The 22,870-nt window shown below is 44.6% G+C and overlaps 1 protein-coding gene across 1 annotated transcript in view; it reads right to left on the reverse strand.

The window, feature by feature from the left end:
* Positions 1–22,870, reverse strand: part of ITGA9 (integrin subunit alpha 9) — a 320,486-nt gene that overhangs the window by 117,092 nt on the left and 180,524 nt on the right. Inside the window, exon 18 of the mRNA XM_081288073.1 lies at positions 10,310–10,460. Within this exon, the coding sequence (XP_081144199.1) occupies positions 10,310–10,460 (151 nt within the window). The remainder of the gene's footprint in view (positions 1–10,309; positions 10,461–22,870) is intronic.

Here is a 22,870-nt window from a genome sequence, read left to right on the forward strand (position 1 = left end):
AGTTAATCTTTTCTTCCTGCTCTCCCTCCCTACTCTGTTCATAGTTGCTCTCATTTTAAAAAATGACAAAATCATAGAATTTTCAGGGAAATGGATGGCACTAGAACAGATTATGCTTAGTGAAGCTAGCCAATCCCTAAAAAACAAATACCAAATGTCTTCTTTGATATAATGACAGCGAGACTATTTGTAACCGGCTTACACACACTCAAGGATCCCAGTGCAACTCTGCCTTCAAACCACTCTGGGTCCCTACATGCGACTTCCTGGCTGTGCTGTCACATTGGGTTTTGTTCATATGCACAAATGCACAGGTCTCTGTGTGGAATCCTCTGTCTGGGTACAGGAAAGGATCCTCAGATACAAAGGTATACAAGTGTGTAGCCCCTTCCTCCTCTCTCCAGATTGGAAAGAGGATCCAATCTTATCTCCTGGCGCCATCTTGAATTTGGAGCCTTGAAAGTGAGGAGAGAGACCCCTGAAAGGGAATACCCTGTCCGTGGTGAAGGTAGATATAAACTGGAAGAATCCTTTCACAACAAAAACAAACTCGCCAGTCCTCCATGTCACCTGTCCTAAAAAATAACTTCTAAGACCCAGCTTGGAGGCCCAGTTTAGTTTGGAATTCAAACCACTTGCTCCTCCAAACAGCAAAAATGAGTTTACCTTCTAACACGTGTGCACACCTCCCACCACAGGCCTTGTCATGGAAGAAATAAAAGGACATAGCCTCCCTCTTCACCTCAGTCTCTCTAGGAGATTAGATGATGCTGCTGTAACTCCTTGGCCACATTCAGCAACTACCAGCCAACCAACACTGAGCATGAACTCTGTCTCTAAGAGCCTTGGAAGTGCTCTGCTGGTTCTCCCTGCTGAATCCAGGATCATTCTTCCTCACTGGCTCCTGTTCTTCCAATGGTCTCAACACTGATTCTCACCTTCTAACCTCCCTGGCCTGGTTGCTCTGCCTCCAAGATGTCACTGGCACCGTCCAGCATCACGAGGAGTTACTGCATACTACTAGAACAGAAAAAGGTCAAAGTTCAAAACTGAAAGCAGAGTTTCTCCTGCACCATCATAAGGTTGAAAGGTGAACCACCATAAGTTGGAGACCACCTGTGTACCTTCTGAGTAAGTGAACAAGCTATACAGTAATGGCTTAGGTGTATGGTAGTCAGGGCCCACCGCAGGTATGCTTCATGTTGGTGACTAGCTTGCTGCAACCTCATTTAATCCTCAGAAAAATCCCACTTTATAGAAAAAGAAACTCAAGTGAAAAAGACGACCTTTGGCCCCAGGTCACACTGATGATAGACACAGGGCTGGGACTTCCTCTGCATCTGCTGGTGGCCAGAGTCACACATTCCTTCCACTACATTCTGGAGCCTATTCCTGACTTCCACTTTTGAAATCCAAACTCCAGATTAGTTGCTTCTTAAAGTTGCTGCAAAGTATACATATCCCAGCCTCATGTGGTTTTTCAAAACATCATTAGCTTTAAAAATTCCACAAACGTTACTTTTGGGTTGAACCCCTCCAGGGTCCTCCCTCCCCCAGACACGCACACACACCTGAAGCCCCCACACTCCAGTCCTCTTGGCGAGCTTGTCTGCTGCCAAGGGAATGACGCGAGACACAACAAGGCTGCAGACAGACTTCAGTTCTACCAGAAACGCAGATCCCTGTGACAGCCAGGCTGGCGAGAGAATGGACCACAACATATGGGAAACAGCTAGGCTGGGGGGTCACAGGCTGGTGGCCTACAGGCTGGATGTGGTCAGCGGACATGTTTTGTTTGGCTCAAACAATATTCAGAAGACATTTTAATTAGCTGCCAGAGTCATGAGGCTTCACATAAAAATGTGGATTTCTAGTTTTTCTTTCTTTTTGGAAAACAGGGCCTGGCAGCATCCTCCTCACTCCTACCTGCAATGCTTGGGTACTGCCTTGAGTCTGGAGCCCTCGTTTTCCCACCCCTGGTCCTCCTCACCTGTTTACACACCTGCCTTGCCCCATCCCTGCAGACCATGAGGTGTGCACCACTAGTTCTTGCACTAGAACCTCAATGGGGTTCCATCAGGACAGCATGCAACTTCTTGGCACCTAGAAAGTGAGGTGTTTGCTAGCAGATGCTGGTGAGCCCCTGCCACCTGGCTGGTACCTTTTATAGCGTTTCAGCCCACTCTATTATTTTTTTCATCGTTAATGGTCTTTTATATTTATTTTTATGTGGGCGCTGAGAATCAGACTCAGTGCCTCACACATGCCAGGCCAGTGCTCTATCTAAACCACCACCCCAGCCCCTCCAGCCCACTTTTAAAAAATTTTTAGTTGTAGATTGACAGAACACCTTTACTTTATGTGGTGCTGAGGATCGAACCCAGTGCCCCACGCATTCAAGGCAAGCGCTCTACCACTGAGCCACAAACTCAACCCCTCCAGCCCACTCTTGATGGGGTAGTATGTAAATCCTGTGGATCCCTTACCTACTGAGGGATGTATTCTACACTGTTTCCAGAGCTGCCCTCCAGGATTAACCCAAACTGCCCACTGGGGAAGCTGGCTAACAGCTCACTTTTGATTCACTGCCTTCTTTTTTTTTTTTAGTTTTCGGTGGACACAACATCTTTGTATGTGGTGCTGAGGATCGAACCCGGGCCGCACGCATGCCAGGCGAGCGCGCTACCGCTTGAGCCACATCCCCAGCCCCGTCACTGCCTTCTCTTGACTGTTATCACCTTTCCTCCCACTCCCCACCTTGTTTTCTGCATCTCCCAAATAAACCAACTGTTTTCAGTTCCTTGCCTCCAGGTCAGCACCTCACCCTGTGTGGAAGAGTCAGGTCCAGGAGCCTGATCCTTCTCTTTGGGCACAGCCTCCTTGGTAACTCTTCAGCAAATGGCTGTATCCCCTTGTGGTTACTCAAACTCTGCTAGGAGACCTCTTGCACTTGGCTTGAAACTTGTACATTCAAGTCCAGGTTTGTTCCCTTGTGGATCATGGATTGGGTTAAACCATGAAAGTGTGTGCCTAAGCCTCGCCCTTTTATATAGTTTATGGTTTGGAGCTTCAATGCCTCATGCGTTGGAGGCTTGGTTCCCAACGCAGCCATGTTCAGAGATTGGGCCCTTTAGGAGGTAATTGGATGAGAGCTCTGACCTCATGAGTAGATTAAAGCATTTATGAATTCATAGCTCAACGGGCTATAGAGAGGTGGTAGAAACTTTAGGAGACGGGGCCTCATTGGAAGAAGTAGGTATTATGGTTTAGATACAAGGGGGCTACCGAAAGCTTACATTTGAGACAATGCAAGAAGTTTTCAAGGTGAAATGATTAGATTATGAGTCATAACTTATCAGTGGATTAGGCAGGTGGTAGGCAGGTGGGATGTGCCTTTGGAGATTATATTCTGTCCCTGCTAAATAAAGTGCTATCTCTCTCTCCTTCCTGGTTACCATGTCCTGAGCTGCTTTTCTCCTTTTGCCATGAAGTTCTGCCTCACCCAGGGTCCAGAGCTATGGAGGCCACAGGCTATGGACTGAACCTCTGAAACCATGAGCCAAAATAAACTTTTCCTCCTCTAATTGTCCTTAGGTCTTTGGGTCATAGTGATGAACAGTTGACTAAAGCAGTAGGTCCCTGGGAGTTGTAACCTTGAATGGTATATTTTGTCCCCAGTCACTTCCTTTCTGCTTTCTGGCCACCATTAACTAAGCAGTTTGGCTCCACCACACACTCCCCACCATGATGCTCTGACTCATCACAGGCCCCAAAACAAAGGAACCAAGTGCCCATGAATTGAAACCTCTGAAATTGTTAAAAAAAAAAAAAAAAAAAGTGTATCTTTCCTCCTTTTAATTTATCTCAGGTGTTTTGTCACAGCGACAGAAAGCCGAATGACACATACTCAGTCCCTCTCCCCACTCAACCCCTTTTAGTCGCCTGAAGGCAGGAGTCCTAACTGCCAAGCCTAGAACTGCAGGCATCATTATTCCTAAAATGTTCTGATGTCACCCTGCTGCCAGGAATGTTACTGGCCCTTGGTCCATGGGGCAGCCTCTTCTACCGGGTTGTCCCTCCTCCTCTGCCCTCTCACTCCTGATCCAGCCCAGTTCCCTCCTTCATCAGCTAAATAAGTGGGCCCAATCGGTGCTAATTCCTCACCATCAGCCCCGCTCATCCCAGCTCTTTCTGAAGCTCATTCATCTCCCCGAAGCATTTATCCAAGGATTTTGCCCAACATGGGGCTATTCACAGAAATGGCTTATTTCACCTCGTCACATCTGGGCTTTCCAATCAACCTTTCAGTGCCTCTGTAGGACAGTAGGCACCTTGTACTTTAATTACTTGACATGCCTTGGCCCCATCAGACTGTGACCCCTGGGAGATCTTTTGCACACTTTTGACTCCCAGTGCTGGTATAGTTCCCGGTGACTTGCAGATACATAATAAATGTTGTCCAAAGACATTCCTGTTTCAGAGGGGCTAGAAGAGCCAAGGTGTGAAGCAGCACCACAGCAAGAACAAAAATTTGACTTTATCTTGACTAAAGGGTCACAGAGCAGTATAGCTTCAAGAGCACCACACACATCATATCAGCCTAGTTGGGTCCTGGGGATGTTGCTCACAAAATCCAATGAGAACAGCGACCCCAGAGCCGTGCAATGTGGTGGTCACCTATTCTTCCTTGGTCTCCGTCTTAACTGGACACCCTTCATCCACCCCAGGAGCTCCCTCTCACTGCTCCCACAGGGGACCTCAGGAATAATCCCACTCTCTGGTGAGGTTTCCCAGGGCCACCCCTGTTTCTTGTCTGACAGGGAACATGGTCCTCAGTTGCTGTTAATTCTACCCTGAGCTCTGGTGGGGCAGCAATCAATCAATTAACCAAACGAGCACTGTGTTTTCAAGTTAGCTTAGGTGAGAGAAAATCAGCAGGTGGCCAACCATGTAATCCCCATATATTTATAAACAGCCTCTCCTTAAAGGAAAAAATAACCCAGAATAAATCTAAGAAAGCAGCCTTGCATTAGAAGAGCACAGAAAAAACAATTTGAGCGGTGTTATAGTTTGGATCTAGAGTGACCTTCAAAGGATTAAATGCTTGGTCTCCATCCAACCTGGGGTGTTACTGGAAGTTGGTGAATCTTTGGGAATTGGTGCTATTGGAAGGAAATTAGGTGATTGGCAGCATATCCTTGGGGTGGGTACTGAAATGCTGGTCTCTCTCTGCTGCTTGGCCTCCATGAGGTGAGCAGCTTTGCTCCACACATGCTCCCCCCATGATGTGCTGCCTTGCCATAGGCCCCCAAACAATGGAGCCAACCAACGATGGGCTGAAACCAAAATAAACCTTTCCTCTTCTAAGTTGATTCTTCTTAGATGTTTTGTCATAGTAATGGAAATCTGATACAAGTTGTTTTTGGTATTGTTGCTGACTCTCAGAAGCTAGCATGTCATTTATTGACTGCAGTGGCAGAGAAGACTGGAGACCTTGAAGACTTGTGCTCTGAGTTCCTCTGTGACTTTGGACAAGAGCAATACCCCTCTATTCACCCATCTGTTAGGGGACGGGTCCCATGCAACCAGGTCAGGAAACCACATAGGTAACAGAACCTACATAGGTAACCCCTAAGCTGAGATTTCAGGAAGAATAGTTCATTAAACAAAAACAGGGGCATGGGGGTACCTGGATAAAAGCAGTAATAAATGAGGACTGATTCTGTGTGGGAATCCGAGAGGACAGAGTGAGTAATGAGTCTGAGTAGGAAGGAAGCTGGGAAGGCCCAGGTAACAGAGGATGTAGCCTCACAGAAACAGCTGAAGAGTCTGATCCCCACCCTGAAGAATGTGAAGCAGGACCAGGGACAAAAAGTCATCCTTATCAAATCTGTATTAGATAAATGAGATCAGAGCCCTTTTAAAAAAAAAACACTCTTTAAAATTATATATTATAGAAAAATTTGGGGGCATTTGTTTACTACTTTGAACATTTGTAAAATTATTTTTGTTTCATTCTGTGTCTTTTTCACACTTTTTAGTCAACAACTTTCATATTCCTGAGTGGTTTACCTGTCCTTAACTATTTTTCAGGAAGTTTTGTGATGACTGTAGTAGATATTACAAGTACCTTGCTCTCATGCAGTCCCTAGAACCAACCAGGGCACTGGCGTCCTGAAGTCGGTACCCTCCAGGTCTAAAGTTTCCTGCATCTTTCTGTCTCAGTTGCTTCCTGGCCCAGGGAATATGGGCCATAGTTGGAGAAGGCTGGACATTTCCGAGAGTTAAAGTCCTGGAACCATCCTCCATGAGGAGTGACAGGAGGGGTACTCCTCTATCAGCCTTGTCACCTCTGAGGGGAACGATTCTGGGGTGTGTTATACCCAGGTTCTCAGAGGATCTGCAGAAGATGAAGCCAAGTTGCTCACTGTGGTCATGAATGCATGGTTTTCTGTGTTCTCTCTCTTCTTTGTCTAAGCTCTCCACTCCTACACAGCAGCTCCTGAGATCACTCCCAAATAAACCACCTGCACCTACATCATTGTATCAGTATTCGCTTTGAGGGAAATCCAAACCAGGGGAGCCAAGAGAATATGAATCCTCACGTAACTAAGAATCTCTATTTGGATGTCACAAAGGAGGGCAAGTTAGCTAGGTTATAGAATTTTGGATTGCTCTCAGGATTTGGAGGATCGTCTTCCTATCTGCTTTTCTGGTTGGTCCTGACTCTTACAGCCACATGATGTCTCTGCAATAGGATATGCTGTTTTAATGTTTGACACTAATGTTATGGAAAAGTTTCTAGAAAACTTGTTTTCGATTAAGTATTTGTAGTATCATTTTCATGTGAAAATTGAAAATTGCATGAAGCTATGTGTAGACAGCAAAATGTTTTTAATATCTGTGTCTGGTGTTTGCAGCACCCATTTAAGACAATGGAGATGCTGCTTCCATGTCTAAGGAATGATGTCTACTACTAGTCGTCTTCTCTTCCAATTTTCCTGGAATCATTTTTGCTGACCCCCTCCCCCCAGCCTCCATCTTCCACATTACCGTCTCCACACTGTCAGCTTTCTTCCTTGGTTTGTTCTTCTCCATATTCTCACAGATCCTATACAATAATGAATAAGTTTCCGATGCTTCTGCTCTTTCCTTATTATCACAAAACACTAATTCTGCCATTGCTTTCTTGGTCTCATTAGAACAGTTCCTTACCCCATCCACAAGCTTTATTTTTAGTTGACTCTCAGTCATATCATGTTCATCCATTCTACAGTTCAACTATCTGATCCTTCACTGTCCTCATTTCTTCTTGAATTTCCTCAAGGACACAAGTGGATGTTCTGGAAATTTGACTTTAGTTCTCTATTAATAATCTTAATAGTTATACCTTCCCTCTGTCTCCTGAGTTATGCTTTTCTTGGTTTGTGCATTAGGATCTTTGTGGAGGGATATGCTGCTTCAATTAGGTCTATGCATTGTTACATAGGTGGGATGAGCTCTCTTGGCTCCCTTCATTATCCACGGATGCATGTGTTCTTAGAATCTTACCCTGAGCACGGTGAGGCCACTTATTTCCTATTTCAGAATAGTAGTTGTCATGGGAAGGGAATTTTTGTTTCTTTTCCTACAGTCACATGACGTCTCTGTGCCCTGCCCGACTCTCACACTAACCCTTACCACATCCCAAAGGGCCCCTGACACCTTGTCAACTTTCTGCCAAACTGAAACCTAAGGTTTCCTGTGCTAAAGATTTTACAGGATGCTGGAATTCAATGGCAAAGAGATCAAAATGAGGTGTTACCATTTTCCCAGGGCCAGCTACAGAGGTGAGGACTCATTCCTGTGGCCTTCTGAGATATATTGTCCTTGACTGACCAGAGCCTCTTTGTCCAGAATGCCTGGGAGGCTACAAACCATCCCCCATTCCCTGTGCCCATAATGATACAGAGGTAGAAAATGGTGCTGTCCCCTGCAACTTCAAAGGGGGATAAGTCTGCTGAATGACTTATGCTCTTTGATGTTCCCCCTCTTCTCTCCACCACATAGAACAGATCAAGGCTAGGTGTGACCTGAGCACACTCCTGCACAGCCTTCCCTTTCCTATCTTGCTTCTCTCACTGCTCTTCTCCCGAGAGCAAGCCTTCAATAAATCACATGCACTGCATCTCATGCAGGGAGGAAGGAATGGAGAAATGTTTGTGAAGTCCCTGGGCATTGCAGGTGCTCATTAATGCTCATGAGCTCCCCCACCCCAAACTAAGGATATGATCATTTGTTAATACTACTATCTGTAAAAGATGTTCGTTGCAATATTATTTTTTAAAAGAATAAAAAACTGGCTGGGTGCAGTGGTGCACACCTGCAATCCCAGCAGCTCAGGAGGCTGAGATAGGAGAATCACAAGTTCAAAGCCAGACTCAGCAACTTCAAGGTGCTAAGAAACTCAGTGAGACCCTGTCTCTAAATAAAATACAAAATAGGGCTGGGGATGTGACTCAGTATTTCAGTGTCCCCAAGTTCAATCCCCAGTACCAAAAACAGAATAAAAAACTAGAAATCATTTAAATACCTAATAAGAGGAATTTGTAGATATATCCATTTGGTAAAATATTATGCAGTCTGCAAGCTAATAAAAAACTGGAAATAATCAATCTATGCAATAAGAGAAATTTGTAGGTGATGCTTAGTATATCTATATGATAGAATATTATTCAGTCTCCAAGCCAAAGAGGAAAACACAGTGAAGGGAAGGAAGCAAATCAAGAGTCAAGTGGTTACTTAATTCATAAAATAATACTCCAAGTCCTACATATTGGCAGAAGCCAGGTCTGAATTTTCTAGCAACTGGTAAGAGCGAATGGAACCTGATAATTCACAAAACTGTTTTCAGAGGTAAAGACAAACACAATGCCCAAGAAAGGCATAGCTCTCTCTAAGCCTGAGAAAGAAGAGAAATTTCTCCCATAGGTCCTGAGTGAGAGGAAACCATGTAATTTAATGACCCAGTCACCAGAGACGAGCTTCACAGGTCTGGTCCCTGAGTAAACCCCTCCCCCTCAGCTGCCTTCCCACCCCACACAGGGAGATGGCATCAGGGTACTTGCAATTAGGAGTGGTCAGAGATGCCGGAACCGACAGCTTACTTGGTTCTCTTTTGACTGGGTTTAACTCAGGATAATGTTTAGGGTGGAGACGGTGGATGGATTCCATGCCCTTCCCACAGTCCTTGATTGCTTTTTTGGCCTCCTCTAATCCAGAAGCTGCTGAGAGCTATTAAGCAGCAGGGATTTGAGATGACTTCTTGGAAAGTTCTTGGAGTACCTCCATTATGGGTGGCTCCGGGAGCTCCACTTGCCCTCTAGGCCGAGTAAGTTTGGCACAGTCCTGTCAAAACCATTGAGCCTGGCAGGGTAGGTGCCTGAACAGAAGGCTGCCCACTTGCCCAAAGGTGCACCTATGGGCACAAATGGGCTCGCTCAGGAGCTAGGAGGTTTTCCTCAGAAAGCGATTTGGGTTCTATTTTAACACAGAACCCAGAGCAGCCCAGTTCAATGCTGTACATTCTTTGAAAAGCTGCAAAAATTCCCATTTGAACAGCTGTCAACAGAGCAACTGGACAGAGTGGTCAGCCTGGGTCACTCCCTGCTCCTGCTGAGGAGCCTGTCCCTTTTCCTCTATAAAGAGAGTGCCTTGAAGGGTTCCCTGGGAGAGAAGAAGTATCCACTCCTTTTTATTTTCTTGAGTCACACTACATATATTTCAATTCATTCAAATAAATTAACCCACTCTATAAACCCTCACCTAACTCATGGACACAAGTTCATTCCCTCAATATCCTCAAATACAGCAGGAAAAATAAATATGTCAAAGTATACGCTGATAGAAATGACGAATAGAAAACATCAAGAACAGTATTGGTGATAACAAGCACGATCAGCAGTGATCTGCCGTTATTTCTTATGTTTCACAGCAATATTGCTTTAAACTTGAAATTTTTAGAACATGCATGTACTGCCAACGGTGACTATACCATCTCAGAGAAGGGGCAGAGATTAGTCATATAGGGAGGGTCCTCAAGAGAAAAGGGATGGGAGACAACGGAAGATACAGACACTTCTCCAAGGTATTTACAGCTGCTTCTTCAGTTATACCAACAAATTCTCTAAGGTCGGGATGAAGAAAAAATTCTAATAATTCCAAATAACGTTCTTTGTGAATGAATGGTCCTTGTAGAATCATTGTGTAGTCCAAGCTATGAAGAAAGTCAGTGAGTGGACTGACTTTCTTTTGGGGGTGGCCCCCTTACCTTCTGCCACATGTTGATGAAGAAGAGCTCCCGGGACACATTGAAGGACACGTTGGCATCATAGGCATCGTCCCCGAGGTTGGAGATGGAGATGTTTAGGGAGATATTCTTCACAGCTCCCAAAGCTAGATATGGGGTTTTCTCATCAATACTACAATGGAAAACAAACAGCAATTAGTACTCTGAAGCTTACATTAAGCTAGCCAATCCCTAAAAAACAAATGCCAAATGTCTTCTTTGATATAAGGAGAGTAACTAAGAACAGAGTAGGGAGAAAGAGCATGAGAAGATGATTAACATTAAACAGGGATGAGAGATGGGAGGGAAAGGGGGAGAGAAGGGAAATTGCATGGAAATGGAAGGAGACCCTCATGGTTATATAAAATTACATACAAGAGGAAGTGAGGGGAAAGGGAAAAAAAAACAAGGGGGAGAAATGAATTACAGTAGATGGGGTAGAGAGAGAAGAGGGGAGGGGAGGGGGGATAGTAGAGGATAGGAAAGGCCACAGAATACAACAGACACTAGTATGGCAATAGGTAAATCAGTGGATGTGTAACAGATGTGACTCTGCAATCTGTATACGGGGTAAAAATGGGAGTTCATAACCCACTTGAATCAAAGTGTGAAATATATCAAGAACTATGTAATGTTTTGAACAACCAGCAATAAAAATTTAAAAAAAATATATAACCTAAAACATTAGGGGATAGTTGAGTGCAGGGATCAGAAACTAGGATCAGAACTACAAATGCCAGGTAGCTCATTAAGGACAGCCACGTGTCCTTAGGGAATTAGGGGCCTCAACCTCCTCACCTAAAACACTGCCTCACTCGCTCATTAGACTCCTACGTGGGCCATAGGAAATCTTAGGCATCAAACTTGGAAAACTGTAACACATTTAATAACCTATACATGGAATTAATTCATATAGTTATTTGGGGGTATTTACTCTGTTCTGGTCACTATGCTACATGCTAGGGAGACAGCAGTGAACCAGAGTTCTTATAGCTTCAGGAAACACAGAAAGAAGCAAACATAAATACTAGATCAGAGAAACTTGGTGTAAGGAAGATAGAAACTGCCAGGTTTGGAGGGGGAATGGGTTGCAGTTTTAAACAAAATGGTCAGGGAAGGTCATGAGGTCACCTCTCAAACCTGGAGGAAGAAAGGGAGCAAGACAGGCAGAAATTCAGGGCCTACCAAAGGAAAAGTCCTTAGGGTGTGTTCAGGGAACAGAAAGGAAGCCAGTGAGGCTGGAGAGGAGTGTGTGAGTAGCAGAGTAGGAGGAAATGAGCTTAGGGGGTGTTGTGGTTTGGATGTGAGGTGCCCCCCAAAAGCTCACGTGAGACAGTACAAGAAGGTTCAGAGGAGAAATGATTGAGTTGTACGAATCTTGACCCAATCAGTGAATTAATCCCGATAGGGATTAACAGCGTGGTAACTGAAGTGGTAGGGTGTGGCTGGAGGAGGTGGGAATTGGGGCCTGACTACTGGGTATATATTTTGTATCTTGGGAATGAAGACTTCTGTCACTCTGCCTCTTGGTCCCCATGATGTGAGCTGCTTCCCTCTGCCACACTCTTCCACCATGACGCTCAGCCTCACCTGGAGCCCTGAGGAATGGGGCTGGCCTTCTATGGACTAAGACCTCTGAAACCGTGAGCCTTCAGATACACATTTCCTCCTCTATAGTTGTGCTGGTTGGGTTCTTCAGTCACAGAAGCTAAAAAGCTCACTAAAACAAGAGATGAACGGCAGTGGAGTCTGTGGGTCCTGCAGGGCCTTTCAGGCCACCATCAGGACCTCGGATTAACTGTGCTAGATGGGCACAGTGCATGGAGTGGTCAGGGGAGAATCGGGGAGCCCAGCGAGGAGGCTCCTGCAATAATCCAGGCATGAGCAGATGATCAAGTGCTCACACCAGGTCGGGGCAGCCGAGGTCACAGGGAGAGGTCATGTTCTGAAGATGCTTCAAAGGTCACCCAGCAGATTTTTCTCATGGATCGGATGAGGGGTGTTCAGAAGACAGAAGTCTAGAAGGGCTCCAGGTTCAACAATCAGAAGAGAAGGGCCGTCATTCAGTGAGAAGGGAAAGACTACGGTAAAGAAGATTGAGCAGAGAAAACCCAAATAAATGCCTGTTGGATTTTAAAGGCGCTATGGAGGCAGTTAGATGCAAGATTCTGGAGTTCAAGGCAGCCTCTGGGCTGGAGATCCACCTCGGTAAGGACCAGATAGGACACCAGGGAACAAATGTAGGTAAATAAGGTATGTCACAGGAGCAGCCAGCAAAGGAGACCAAGAGAAGCCAGGAGGGAAAACCATGGAAAATGGCTTCCGGGGACCACAGGAGACATGTTCCAAGGAAGGAGTGGTCAATTCTGTCACATGTGGCAATAGCCTGAAATTATCTGAAGAATCGGAACTGGCCACTGGAATTAGCCATCTCGAGGTCACTGATATAAAGTGCCTAAGTGGAGTCATGGGGCGGGGAGTCTGACTGGAGTGAGTTTAAAAGACGGAGGAAGAGAATAAATGGGAACAGTGAGTACAGATGACTATTTAAAGGGTTTTTTTTTTTTCTCCCTCTCTGTAAAGAGGAACAGAGAAATCGGATGGTGGCAGTGGGCGGAAGTCAGCTCCTGGGAGATAGTTATTTTTCTAAAGGGGGAATTATCATTGTATATTTGCAAGCTAATGGGAAGGATCCACCAGAGAGGGAACAAATTAATAAAGATGGGATGGGGGACAGTTGCTGGCGGGGACCTGGAGAACAAATGGAAAGGCTGGTGGGAGGTAAGGAAGTGGCGCTTAAGGGCAGCTGCAGATGGGTGGGTAGAAGTGGTGGGAACGTGTGGCTTCCTTCTTGATTGCTTCCACTTTGGGTAAAACAGAAGCAGAATTAAGGAGGGGGAAAGGGAGGAAGAGGGTGGACGATGAAGGGGCAATGAAATGGAAGAATCGTTCAGGAGAGCAGGGGAGTGAACAGGCCAAGGGTAATCATGGGGATGAGGATGGGCGCATGAGACTCAAGATTACTATGTGACGTGAGATTTGGACAACATAAACTCATGTCAGCAGCCAGTCTCTAACTGGGGACCAGTTAATGAGAGCTGTAGTGAAGCATCAAGAGGGTTGATGTAATGGAAAGTCATTATTTTCAGCCACTCAGTCTCCTGATCTCTTCCTGGTTTGGGGGACTTGAGATAGATGGGAGGGGTACATCAACAGAAAGGAGGCAGACCCTCCCTTCCCATCCTTGTGAGTGCTATGCTGTGGGCACCTAAGTGCAGTCATGTGACCTAGGATGGTCAGTGGCCCCAAGATGCTGACAGATGCTCCCACACAGGGCTATGAATTTTGAGTGCTGAGCTAAGACATGGGGACCTTATGAGATCCTCAGAAGTGGCTGCTTGAAGGTCGAGTATTTCCCAGCTTCCTGCCCGAGTTGGTTCTCTGGCTTTCTGGCCTCTGCTCCGAACTAGCCTATGTCTTTCCAATAAATTCCTTTTCTGCTTAAATTAACCAGCATGTGTTTTGGTTGTTTGCAATCATTAATACAGCTAATACGGCATGAAAGAGAACTATTTGGACTCTCAATAGGCTATGATAATTTGAACTACACATTTTGGGGGAAAAGAATCATCATTTCCCATCCATGGAAAGAGGACCTTGCACTCCTGCCTGTCTGGCACGTCAACAAGAATAATATGTGCAATGAGCAATCTGATGGCCTTGCTGTGGAAGCAAGAGCTTGGAGGATCCAAACAAGATGTGAAACATTAACTCAAAGAAGAGTTTCAAATTCTTGAATGGCCTCCAATAAATTAAGACCCTGACCTCAAGCTATTGTGGCAATTATTTATTATTGTTGGCCATTTTAGTTTTAAACAATTGATGGGTTATTTCTGTCCTCCTGTTTGCTTTTGTAAGATTAAAGGAGTAATTGCCAGACCTTGAGTTAGGAGAGAGGGCTAACCCAGGTTTATCTGGAGAAGGAATTGCACGTATACTCATGAGTAGCCAGTCTCTTCTGAGTGACCATAGTAAGCAGAGAGGCGATACAGATGAGCAGAGGACCACTGGGTAGGGGCCACAGTCTCCTTCCAGTGCTGTTTTTCACATGACCAGTCACTTTCTATCATGTGCAAATGTCAAGGGCTCAGGCCAGGGATGGCTCAACCTCCACCAATCCCTCACACTTGGGCCTCAGTCACTTAATCATACTGCAAGGTCATTCCTGGGGGGTTTCATAGTCAAATGATTCAAATGTGGCTCTGTAATAAAGAGCAGCCAGGGCAGAATGGGAACTCTGCTGTTTTAAAAGAAGCCTCTACTTTGTTTTCATTCTTTCTCCAAAGCTAAAACTCCATGACCAAAATAGTACATTTCTGCTTCCAGAGTTATTCTCAGAAATGAAATGAAAATGTAACCTGCCAGCATGGTGCTGGGTACTATCAAACACATCACCCTTTGGAAACCTCACAGTAACTGTAACTGTCAAAAGGACCTGACATGGGTCCCGTTTTCAGAGATGAGGAAATCATGAAGCAGAGAGACAAGGCAACTGGCCACGGGGTTGTTCTGGCCGAGAATCCAGTGGCTCCCACGCCTTCAAAGCCTGTTCCTCTCCAGGTCCCCTCCATGGTCCCCACATTCCCACCTTGCTTCCCACGACCTCAGGAATCCCTTCCTGTCTCCCTGTTGGATGAAATCAACCTGTCCTGAGCTCCCCACCTGTGCGCCCCCATCAGCCCTTCATGCACTTACTGAGGCTGTGGGCATACGTTTACTTGTGTGGCTCTTTGATTAAGGGCCGTCTGTCCTCACACTGGAACACCAGGGAGCGGGGACCTTTGTCTGGTTTTGCTCCTCACTAGACTCTCCGAGACAGAAATGTGGCACAAAAATTCTCAGGGAATAAAATTCCTTGAGAATCAAAGATTTTTTTTTCCATAAATAAATAAGCCTCCATGAAATGTTTGGCAGGAAACCTCTGAGCCTGATCATTTTAGTCTTTCAGCAGGACTGCCACAGAGGTTGGTCTCTCATATGGGTGTCTGAAGAACTCTAGTTGCACAAATGAATGAAAGTCTGTGACGTCCCCACAACATATCAGCTCCACCTTCCCATTTCTCAGAGAAGAAGCTGAGCCGCAGAGAGGGGACCCCACTCAATGGAGGTCACGCAGCCACTCAGGGCATGAGCTGAAGCCAGCACCAAACTTCTTCAGACATGAAGGCCATTCCAGCTATGGCTTGTACATAGATGCTAAGTCAGGAAGGGCTTCCACAAGAATGTTCTTTTAATGACATCTGAAAAGAACAGGATTCCACGAGGACCAGCCTCTCTGACAGCCCTGCCAAAAGATTAAAATGATCAGGCACAGGGGTTTCCTGCCCAACATTCCACGGGTGCCGATTTATTTATTCAAGAACAATCTTTCTGATTCTCAAGGAATTTTATTCTCTGATAAATTTTCCCATTTAATTCTAATTTGTGCAGCCTTTTTCATGGGTCATATTACTTTATATCTAGATATCGTTGGTGTATTTTTATATGGAAATGTAAGATATGATCTGTACTGTTTTGGATGATAGCAGCAAGTCATGTGTCTGTCCTTCCTTTCCTTCCTCCTCTCCTCATTCTTTCTTATCTGCATCCTTCTTCATCATTAATCCATTCATCCATTAATTTTAAAAATTAATGCATTATGGATATACTTATGGATATACTTAATCATGGAGTTCATTTTGACATATTCATAAATGTGTATGACAGAAGTTGCTCCATTTCAAACCCCAGCACTACCCCCTTCCCTCCCCTCATCCATTACTTTTTTAAAACTCTTTTACTGCTCTTTACTCAAACAAAACAAAACAAAACACAAAGTAAAAGTTGCAGAGGATGTGGAGAAACCGGAATTCTCATGTACTGTTAGAGGGGCTATAAAAGAGAACAGTCACTTGAAAAACAGTATGAAAGTTCCTCAAAAAAATTAAACATAGAATTCTCATGTGATTCAGCAATTCCAAAAGGAAAAACATGGACTCAGAGATTTGTATACATGTGTTCCTAGCAGTGCCACTCATAACAGCCAAGGATGGAAGCAAGTCAAGTACCTAAATTCAATCTAAATTCAATCCCTAGTTAAAAAAAAAAATAGTATACAACTTACATAAAATTTACTTGGTTATCGTCATAAGATTAGAAATGAAACTGCATTTGTGTTCTTAGAATTTAGAATACTTAAAATATGGGATGTATCATCTACAAAAGCTAAATGAGGCAGGGCTGGGGTTGTGGCTCAGCGGTAGAGCACTCGCCTAGCATGAGGCCCTGGGTTCGATCTTTAGCACCACATAAAAATAGATAAAATAAAGTCTTGTGTATAGATGCCTTCTAAGTCAGGAAGGGCTATTGTGTCCAACTAAAAAATATTTTTTTAAAAAAAACTGAGGTGCTTTGTTTTCTTCCTGACAACTTTTCTTGAAATTGGTAGACACATTTGGGATGAGTCCAGACGGCTTTAGCAGCTCTCAGGGGCAATCTCCTCTCTTGGTACTTTATGGACCACTGTCAAGGCTTTTCAATTACTAGAGCTCATCATTACAAACACGAGTAAACCACACAACTACAATTACTCATTTAATGTCTTCCTATAAAGGATGTGATCACAAAGTACCAAGTGTATTGATTGTTACATGAATAATTGAGAAATGGGTATTAATAAAGCCCCAGGGAATGGGCAGGAACTGTCAGGCATCTCCTGAGTGCATGCTAGTGAGTTACCTGGGAAATACATCACAAAGTTGATAGGAGTCACCGAAGGACAGGTACAAAATTAGATGCAAGAGAAACTCAGGGGAAGAGTCCAGGTAGAATGAAGTCCTCCGAGAGAAGTAGGAATTGAGCCACATCATAAAGAATGAGGAGTACATGAGTAGGTAGGGAAACAGGAAGTATATTCCATCAGAGAGAAAAATAAACAGAAACTGAGGATAGGGGTGAGTCGGAAATAATATGGAAAGTAGCAGGGAAAGGATGCTCTTAGCATTGAGGTTGGTGGGAGGTAAGTAGAACATGCAGGGTACAAACTGATTCCCTTTAATCTTGAATGTCAGACTTTGAGGTTTATTCTTTAGGCCAGGGAACTGAATTGGGATACCTCAGTCACCGATGTCAGGTACATTACAAGCAGTGTTTTAATGATAAGACACAAGAGTGAGATCACCACAACATGTAGTGGGCTATGTGGGTTAGCCCCTGTCCCTGGCTCTTATCTCTGTTGCCTGCATAGGCTACAGTTCCATCCACCAGCATTCCTATTTCTTTGCTAGAAGGCTCCTCCCTGCCATCTAGCAGAGTGCTTAAGAATGGAGTCTCTGATGGCCCTGCAGCAGCCTTCAAACCAATGCCTGATGGGAGCTTGTACATAACTACCCAGCTCCCTCATGGATTGGATGGAACAATTCTGAAGTCCATGGTCTAGACCTGTGTCACTTAATATGGTAGCCGCTAGTCATATGTGGCATTAAGCACTTAAAGTATGGCTGGTCTAGTTGGATGCCATGACAAGCCTATAACCCCAGCTACTTGGGAGTAATCCCAGAGGCAGGTCTTCAGGCAGCTGTCCCAAGGTCACATCCCAAGTGTCATAGTTTCAATTTCTACCAATGCTTGCAGTCTACACAGACCTCGTAGTCCCGCCATATATGGGTGTGGGTGACCAACCCTGAGCCAGGACTGACCATCAGTGGGTTGCATCAGTGAAATGGTACTCATTATCTATGGCTGTGGTACAAGGGTTCTTACAGGCAGGTATACCCATGTTGTACAGGTTGGTCATTATTTTGAATATTGCCTCCGACTTAAACTAGTTAAGGGTAAGAGACAAGATACCCCTTGTGGATTCCGTGGTGTGTATACTTCTGTGCTTCCTCAGGGCGACTCACTCTGTGTACAATGACCAGAATCCATTTGAGAAGACAGAGATGGCATCAATTACAAATTTCTGAGCCCATCTCCAGGGAGCATGCACTCTAGAGAGAGCCTTCTCTCAGTCTCCCAACCTGAGAAAGCATCTTCAGGTAACTTCCAAAGCACAAGAGTATTCGTATATTTTGGTCCCAGAATGTGGTTGTAGTGTTTACTCCTCAGCCTCAGTTTACCTCTGAGGGCTGAGAGCTCCTACAGTCAAGTCTACCATTGTATCTGAGAGTTATTACACAGCCCCCCAGGTTCCCCACAGACACTTTCCAAAGAGCCAGGTTTCGGGGGGGGGGGGTTCCTCTCCTTTGTAACAGTAGCAACTCCTCTTCATAGAAAGTTAGCGATCTATGTCAAACTATATAAAAACTCATTTTAAAAGACACTTTTCTGTATTTACCTCAAATAATAAAGTTTCCAACCTCAGCCTTTAGTGATAAGATACTAGGGTCAATCCCTCATCCAATACTGCACACATTGTATAGGATACAGGTTAAGGCCACATCTTGGATGTAAACAATAAAAACTGTCTACATCATAAAGGTTAAAAAAAATTACAACATTTAAATGACTATGTATTAGGAGATCCAAGTTCAGAGACTCATGGACTTTCATGTCTAAAAGGGACCTTGAATCAACCTCCTCCCCATTTTTGCAGATGAAAAATTTGAGGACTAAACCAGGCAAGTGGCTTGTTAACTTCTGTGGTTACTAGTGGTAGGCCCATTTACCTAGTAGCAGTCAGTACCAAGATTCAAGCCCACTGTGCATCATTTAGGGTCCAGACAGGAAAGCAACCTTACACCAGCTAGTTCACTAGAAGGGGTTAAAATGGGAAACTAGGTACAAAGGCGTAAGAGGAGCCAGAAAAGTAAAGGAGGGGAGATGGGAAGAAACACCCCTAGGACTGGAGCCATAGAGGAAGGAGGTGGATGGCTGGAGGTGAACTTCAAAGAAGGGGCCAGGACCACCAAGGAGAAAGCTGCATTCCTGGGGGTGCTGTTTGAAGAAGGTGGGGCTGGGGAGAAAACCCTGACCCGTTATCCCTCCAATCACTGCTGGCTAAACGGAACAGGAAGCCTGTGGGCAAGGAGCCTGGGAAATGTAGTCTTCCCTGTAGGCTGAGGGAAAAGGTGGTGAACAGATCCACATACCAGTTTTCACATGGTGAGTCCATTATGCTCAGCATGTAAGTTAAAGAAGTTTCTCTTTCCCCAACTTATCACAGTCATTCACGTGAGATAGGATCTGGGTAAGGAAAGCTTAAAGTATAGCCAAGAACTGTAGTGGAGTCAGTTCTTATAGATTTTTCCAGCAGAAGCTCCAAAATTTCTCTTTCCTATAGGGGTGGGAAACTTTTTGTCCTGCTGTCCCATTTTACCTGCTAGTGACTGCCTATTACTTTGTATTCCTGCAGATTTCATTAAAACAACAGATTACTGAGAACCCAAATATCAATTTTCATTTCATGAAAGCTTCCTGATTTATAAGGTTCTAGCTAAGGTGGTAAATATTTAGGATTTAATTAACCAAGAACTCCCAAGGATAACACTTCTTTTTTATTGTAAGGACAAAGATCATCAAGAAATATTTAAAACAGGGGCTGGAGGCATAGCTTAGTGGCAAGATATGTATTTACCATGGCCTGGTCTCAACCCCCAGTGGGAAGGGAATGGGATAGTCAAAGAGAACATGGTACAAAAAGGGTACAATTCTATTTTTGTTTGTTTTTATTTTTATGTGGGGTGCTGAGGTTTGAACCTAGTGCCTCACACATGCTAGGCAAGTGCTCTACCACTGAGCCATAACTCCAGCCCTACAATTCTAAATATAGTTAAGAAATCAAGTCTCATTTTATTCTGTATTCTAATATACTCTAGATTGAAAGAAACTTATTTCTCCCCAACTATTGATTGGTCTTATCCTGTGGTTATCCAATAGCTTGCTCCATATAAACACAGGCAGCCTCCTGAGGTTACAGTCTCAGTCCTGGACCTTCTGCTCTAACCCTTCTGAGGTCCTTGTTCCCGACAAGCTCAGGGGCCTTTCATTTTATATCCTACAACATGCTTCCCTTTGTTCAAAACAGTGCTACATCTGAGACCTGCCCACTTCTCTCGCATGTCCATCCCACCCTACCTTGGTGAATTCAGTGGATATTATATAAACGTTAAATAGAAGAATTCAGTAAACAATTCATAAGTTTTAAATAAAACAATATTCTGAGTAGCAGGATGAAATTTCAAGTCATATCATTTCATCCTGCTTGGGATATACATCATTTCTGACCAGTGTGTCCACACTGTATATTCTACCCACCAGATAATCATTTAGTAGCTTTTTTGATTTTGAATATGACAGTCCTAAAGTTCATGTAACCCTTGTTTTATTTAATACTGATCCCAAAGGGCAAGAGGAGTGATGCTGGCAATTTTGCTACACTATATTGTCATGATTCTTCTATTTTATTATCGTTGTTAACCTCTCATTGTGCCTAATTTATAAATTAAACTTCATCATAGTAGGTGTGTATAGAAAAAAACATAGTACATAAAGTTTGGTACTATTCTACTATTAGTCTTGAAACATATCTCCTCTGAATGGGGGGAGGGGGGTACGGTAGCTTTAATTTTCATATCCTCAAATACCACATAAACCAATAACACTATCATTTAACAGAATATGCCATACATTTATATATGTATACTCCAACGATGGGTTATTGTTCCATATAGTTTGAGATGTACCTTATATCTAACTGTGTTCTATAAATCTCTTCCAATCTTGTAAAAACAAACTCACATAGTTATTGGTTCCAGCTAGAGATTGGGAGGTACACTCTATAAGGCACCTCAATTAAAAGTGACCTTGGGTCAGGGAAATGAGTCCTGGGACTGAATTCCTGGGTTGAAAACCCACATATATGAAGGCAGAAACACCTCACCTCCTTCCTATTGAGTATCCACCTGGGCTAGTGCTGTGCTCATAGAATGAGAGAAAGAGAAAAGCATTCACCAAGGCGATTTGAGTCAAAATCGTGGTATTCCTAGCAATATTCTAATAATTGAGGTAAACAAGTGTTACTTCAAAAAATAAATAACATGCTTGCTGACTTTGGCCCCAGCTTTGATTCTTTTAACCACTCACATAATGGCAGAATCAGTACTGGCTTTAAAGGTCATCTTCTAACAAGGCAAACAAGCAGGAACAGGGTCCTTCCCTGTCTCTCTAAGCGGCTAGGGGTCCCTCCTGCTCCATCTATGCAACCATGCAAAGAAATACTGATTCCTGGCAAACAGAGGAATTCAAATCCTCCTCATCCTTTCGGAGCAGTCTCCTGGATCACTAAATCTCAGGACATCTGGAACAAATCAGGTTCATTCACTGTAACCACTGCATTAAAGACAAAGAATACTTTGAGGGGCAGAGGAATTCCCAAGATCCGTGGGCTGCTCAGAGGTTTGATGTCATACAACAGGGATGGAGGGCATGATGCTCAAGTTGACCTAGCCCTGGCACACTGCCACACTGTGCCACACGCACGTTGCCCTGGAACCTGGCTAGGCTCACCATGCGAGAAGCCCACCTGCATGTCACAGAAGGCAGCAAGCCAGACGACCCCAGAGAACTCCCATCAGGAGGGCCAGAGTGGTCCCTGGATGGATAACTCCGCAGTAGCCGCAACGTTTCCCTGCTTCTAGTTCAAGAGCCAAGTGGGAGCTGTAAATGGTTCCAGGCAAGAAAACATACTGAAATTACTAGTCTCCCTGGATTGTGTATCCTTTTTCCTTTACAGCCAGTCAGTTGCAGGGCTGGAGAAAGCAGCTCTTTCCACCTGGGTCTCTGCGTCTCTGGAGGTCCCTGAAGGCAAAAGCAGGTCTGCACTACCCAGACGCAGCACCTCCAATATCAATGTATTTTGTCCACCCGGACCGGATGCCAGCTTTCTCTGCTTTGGGTCTGAAGCACTCGTTTTCTTGAGCTCATCAAAGCCCTGGAGTTCCTGGTGTCTTTAATAAGCAAGCAACAAGGAGTGAATATTTACCTTGTATCAGGGTCATGACAAAGGTTAGGAGCCACACAGGGAGGGGAAACACTTTCTCCAGAGGCTTCTGAATTTTGTCTTACAATGTATGCCTATAATCCCAGCAACTCAGGAGGCTGAGGCAGGAGGATCCCTCAATCCCTAAACCACATCCCCAGCCTTTCTGCTTATATCTTCAAGACAGGGTCTAGTTGAGTTGCTTAGGCCCTCACTAATTTGCTGGGGCTGGCTTTGAATTTGCGATCCTCCTGCCTTAGCCTCCCAAGCTGTTGGGATTACAGGTGTGCACCACCACACCCAGCCCACAGAACACTTTCTGAAGAAGAGCCCAGGGACCCTGGTGAGGAAGTCCAGCCATTCCGACAGAGTGTCCTGTGTTCCCTTATGCTACAGGAACAGTTTCTGGTCCCCTGCCTGTGAAAACGTTTTGCCGAGGAAGCCATCTCTCACAGAGTGCCCCTCTCCCTTTATCTCTTGGGTCCCCTCTAAAAGCAAAATCCCAGCAAAGAAGCATCCAGAAGCAA

Source organism: Spermophilus citellus (genome assembly GCF_964194105.1).
Source record: "Spermophilus citellus genome assembly, chromosome: 3".
Lineage (NCBI taxonomy): Eukaryota > Metazoa > Chordata > Mammalia > Rodentia > Sciuridae > Spermophilus > Spermophilus citellus.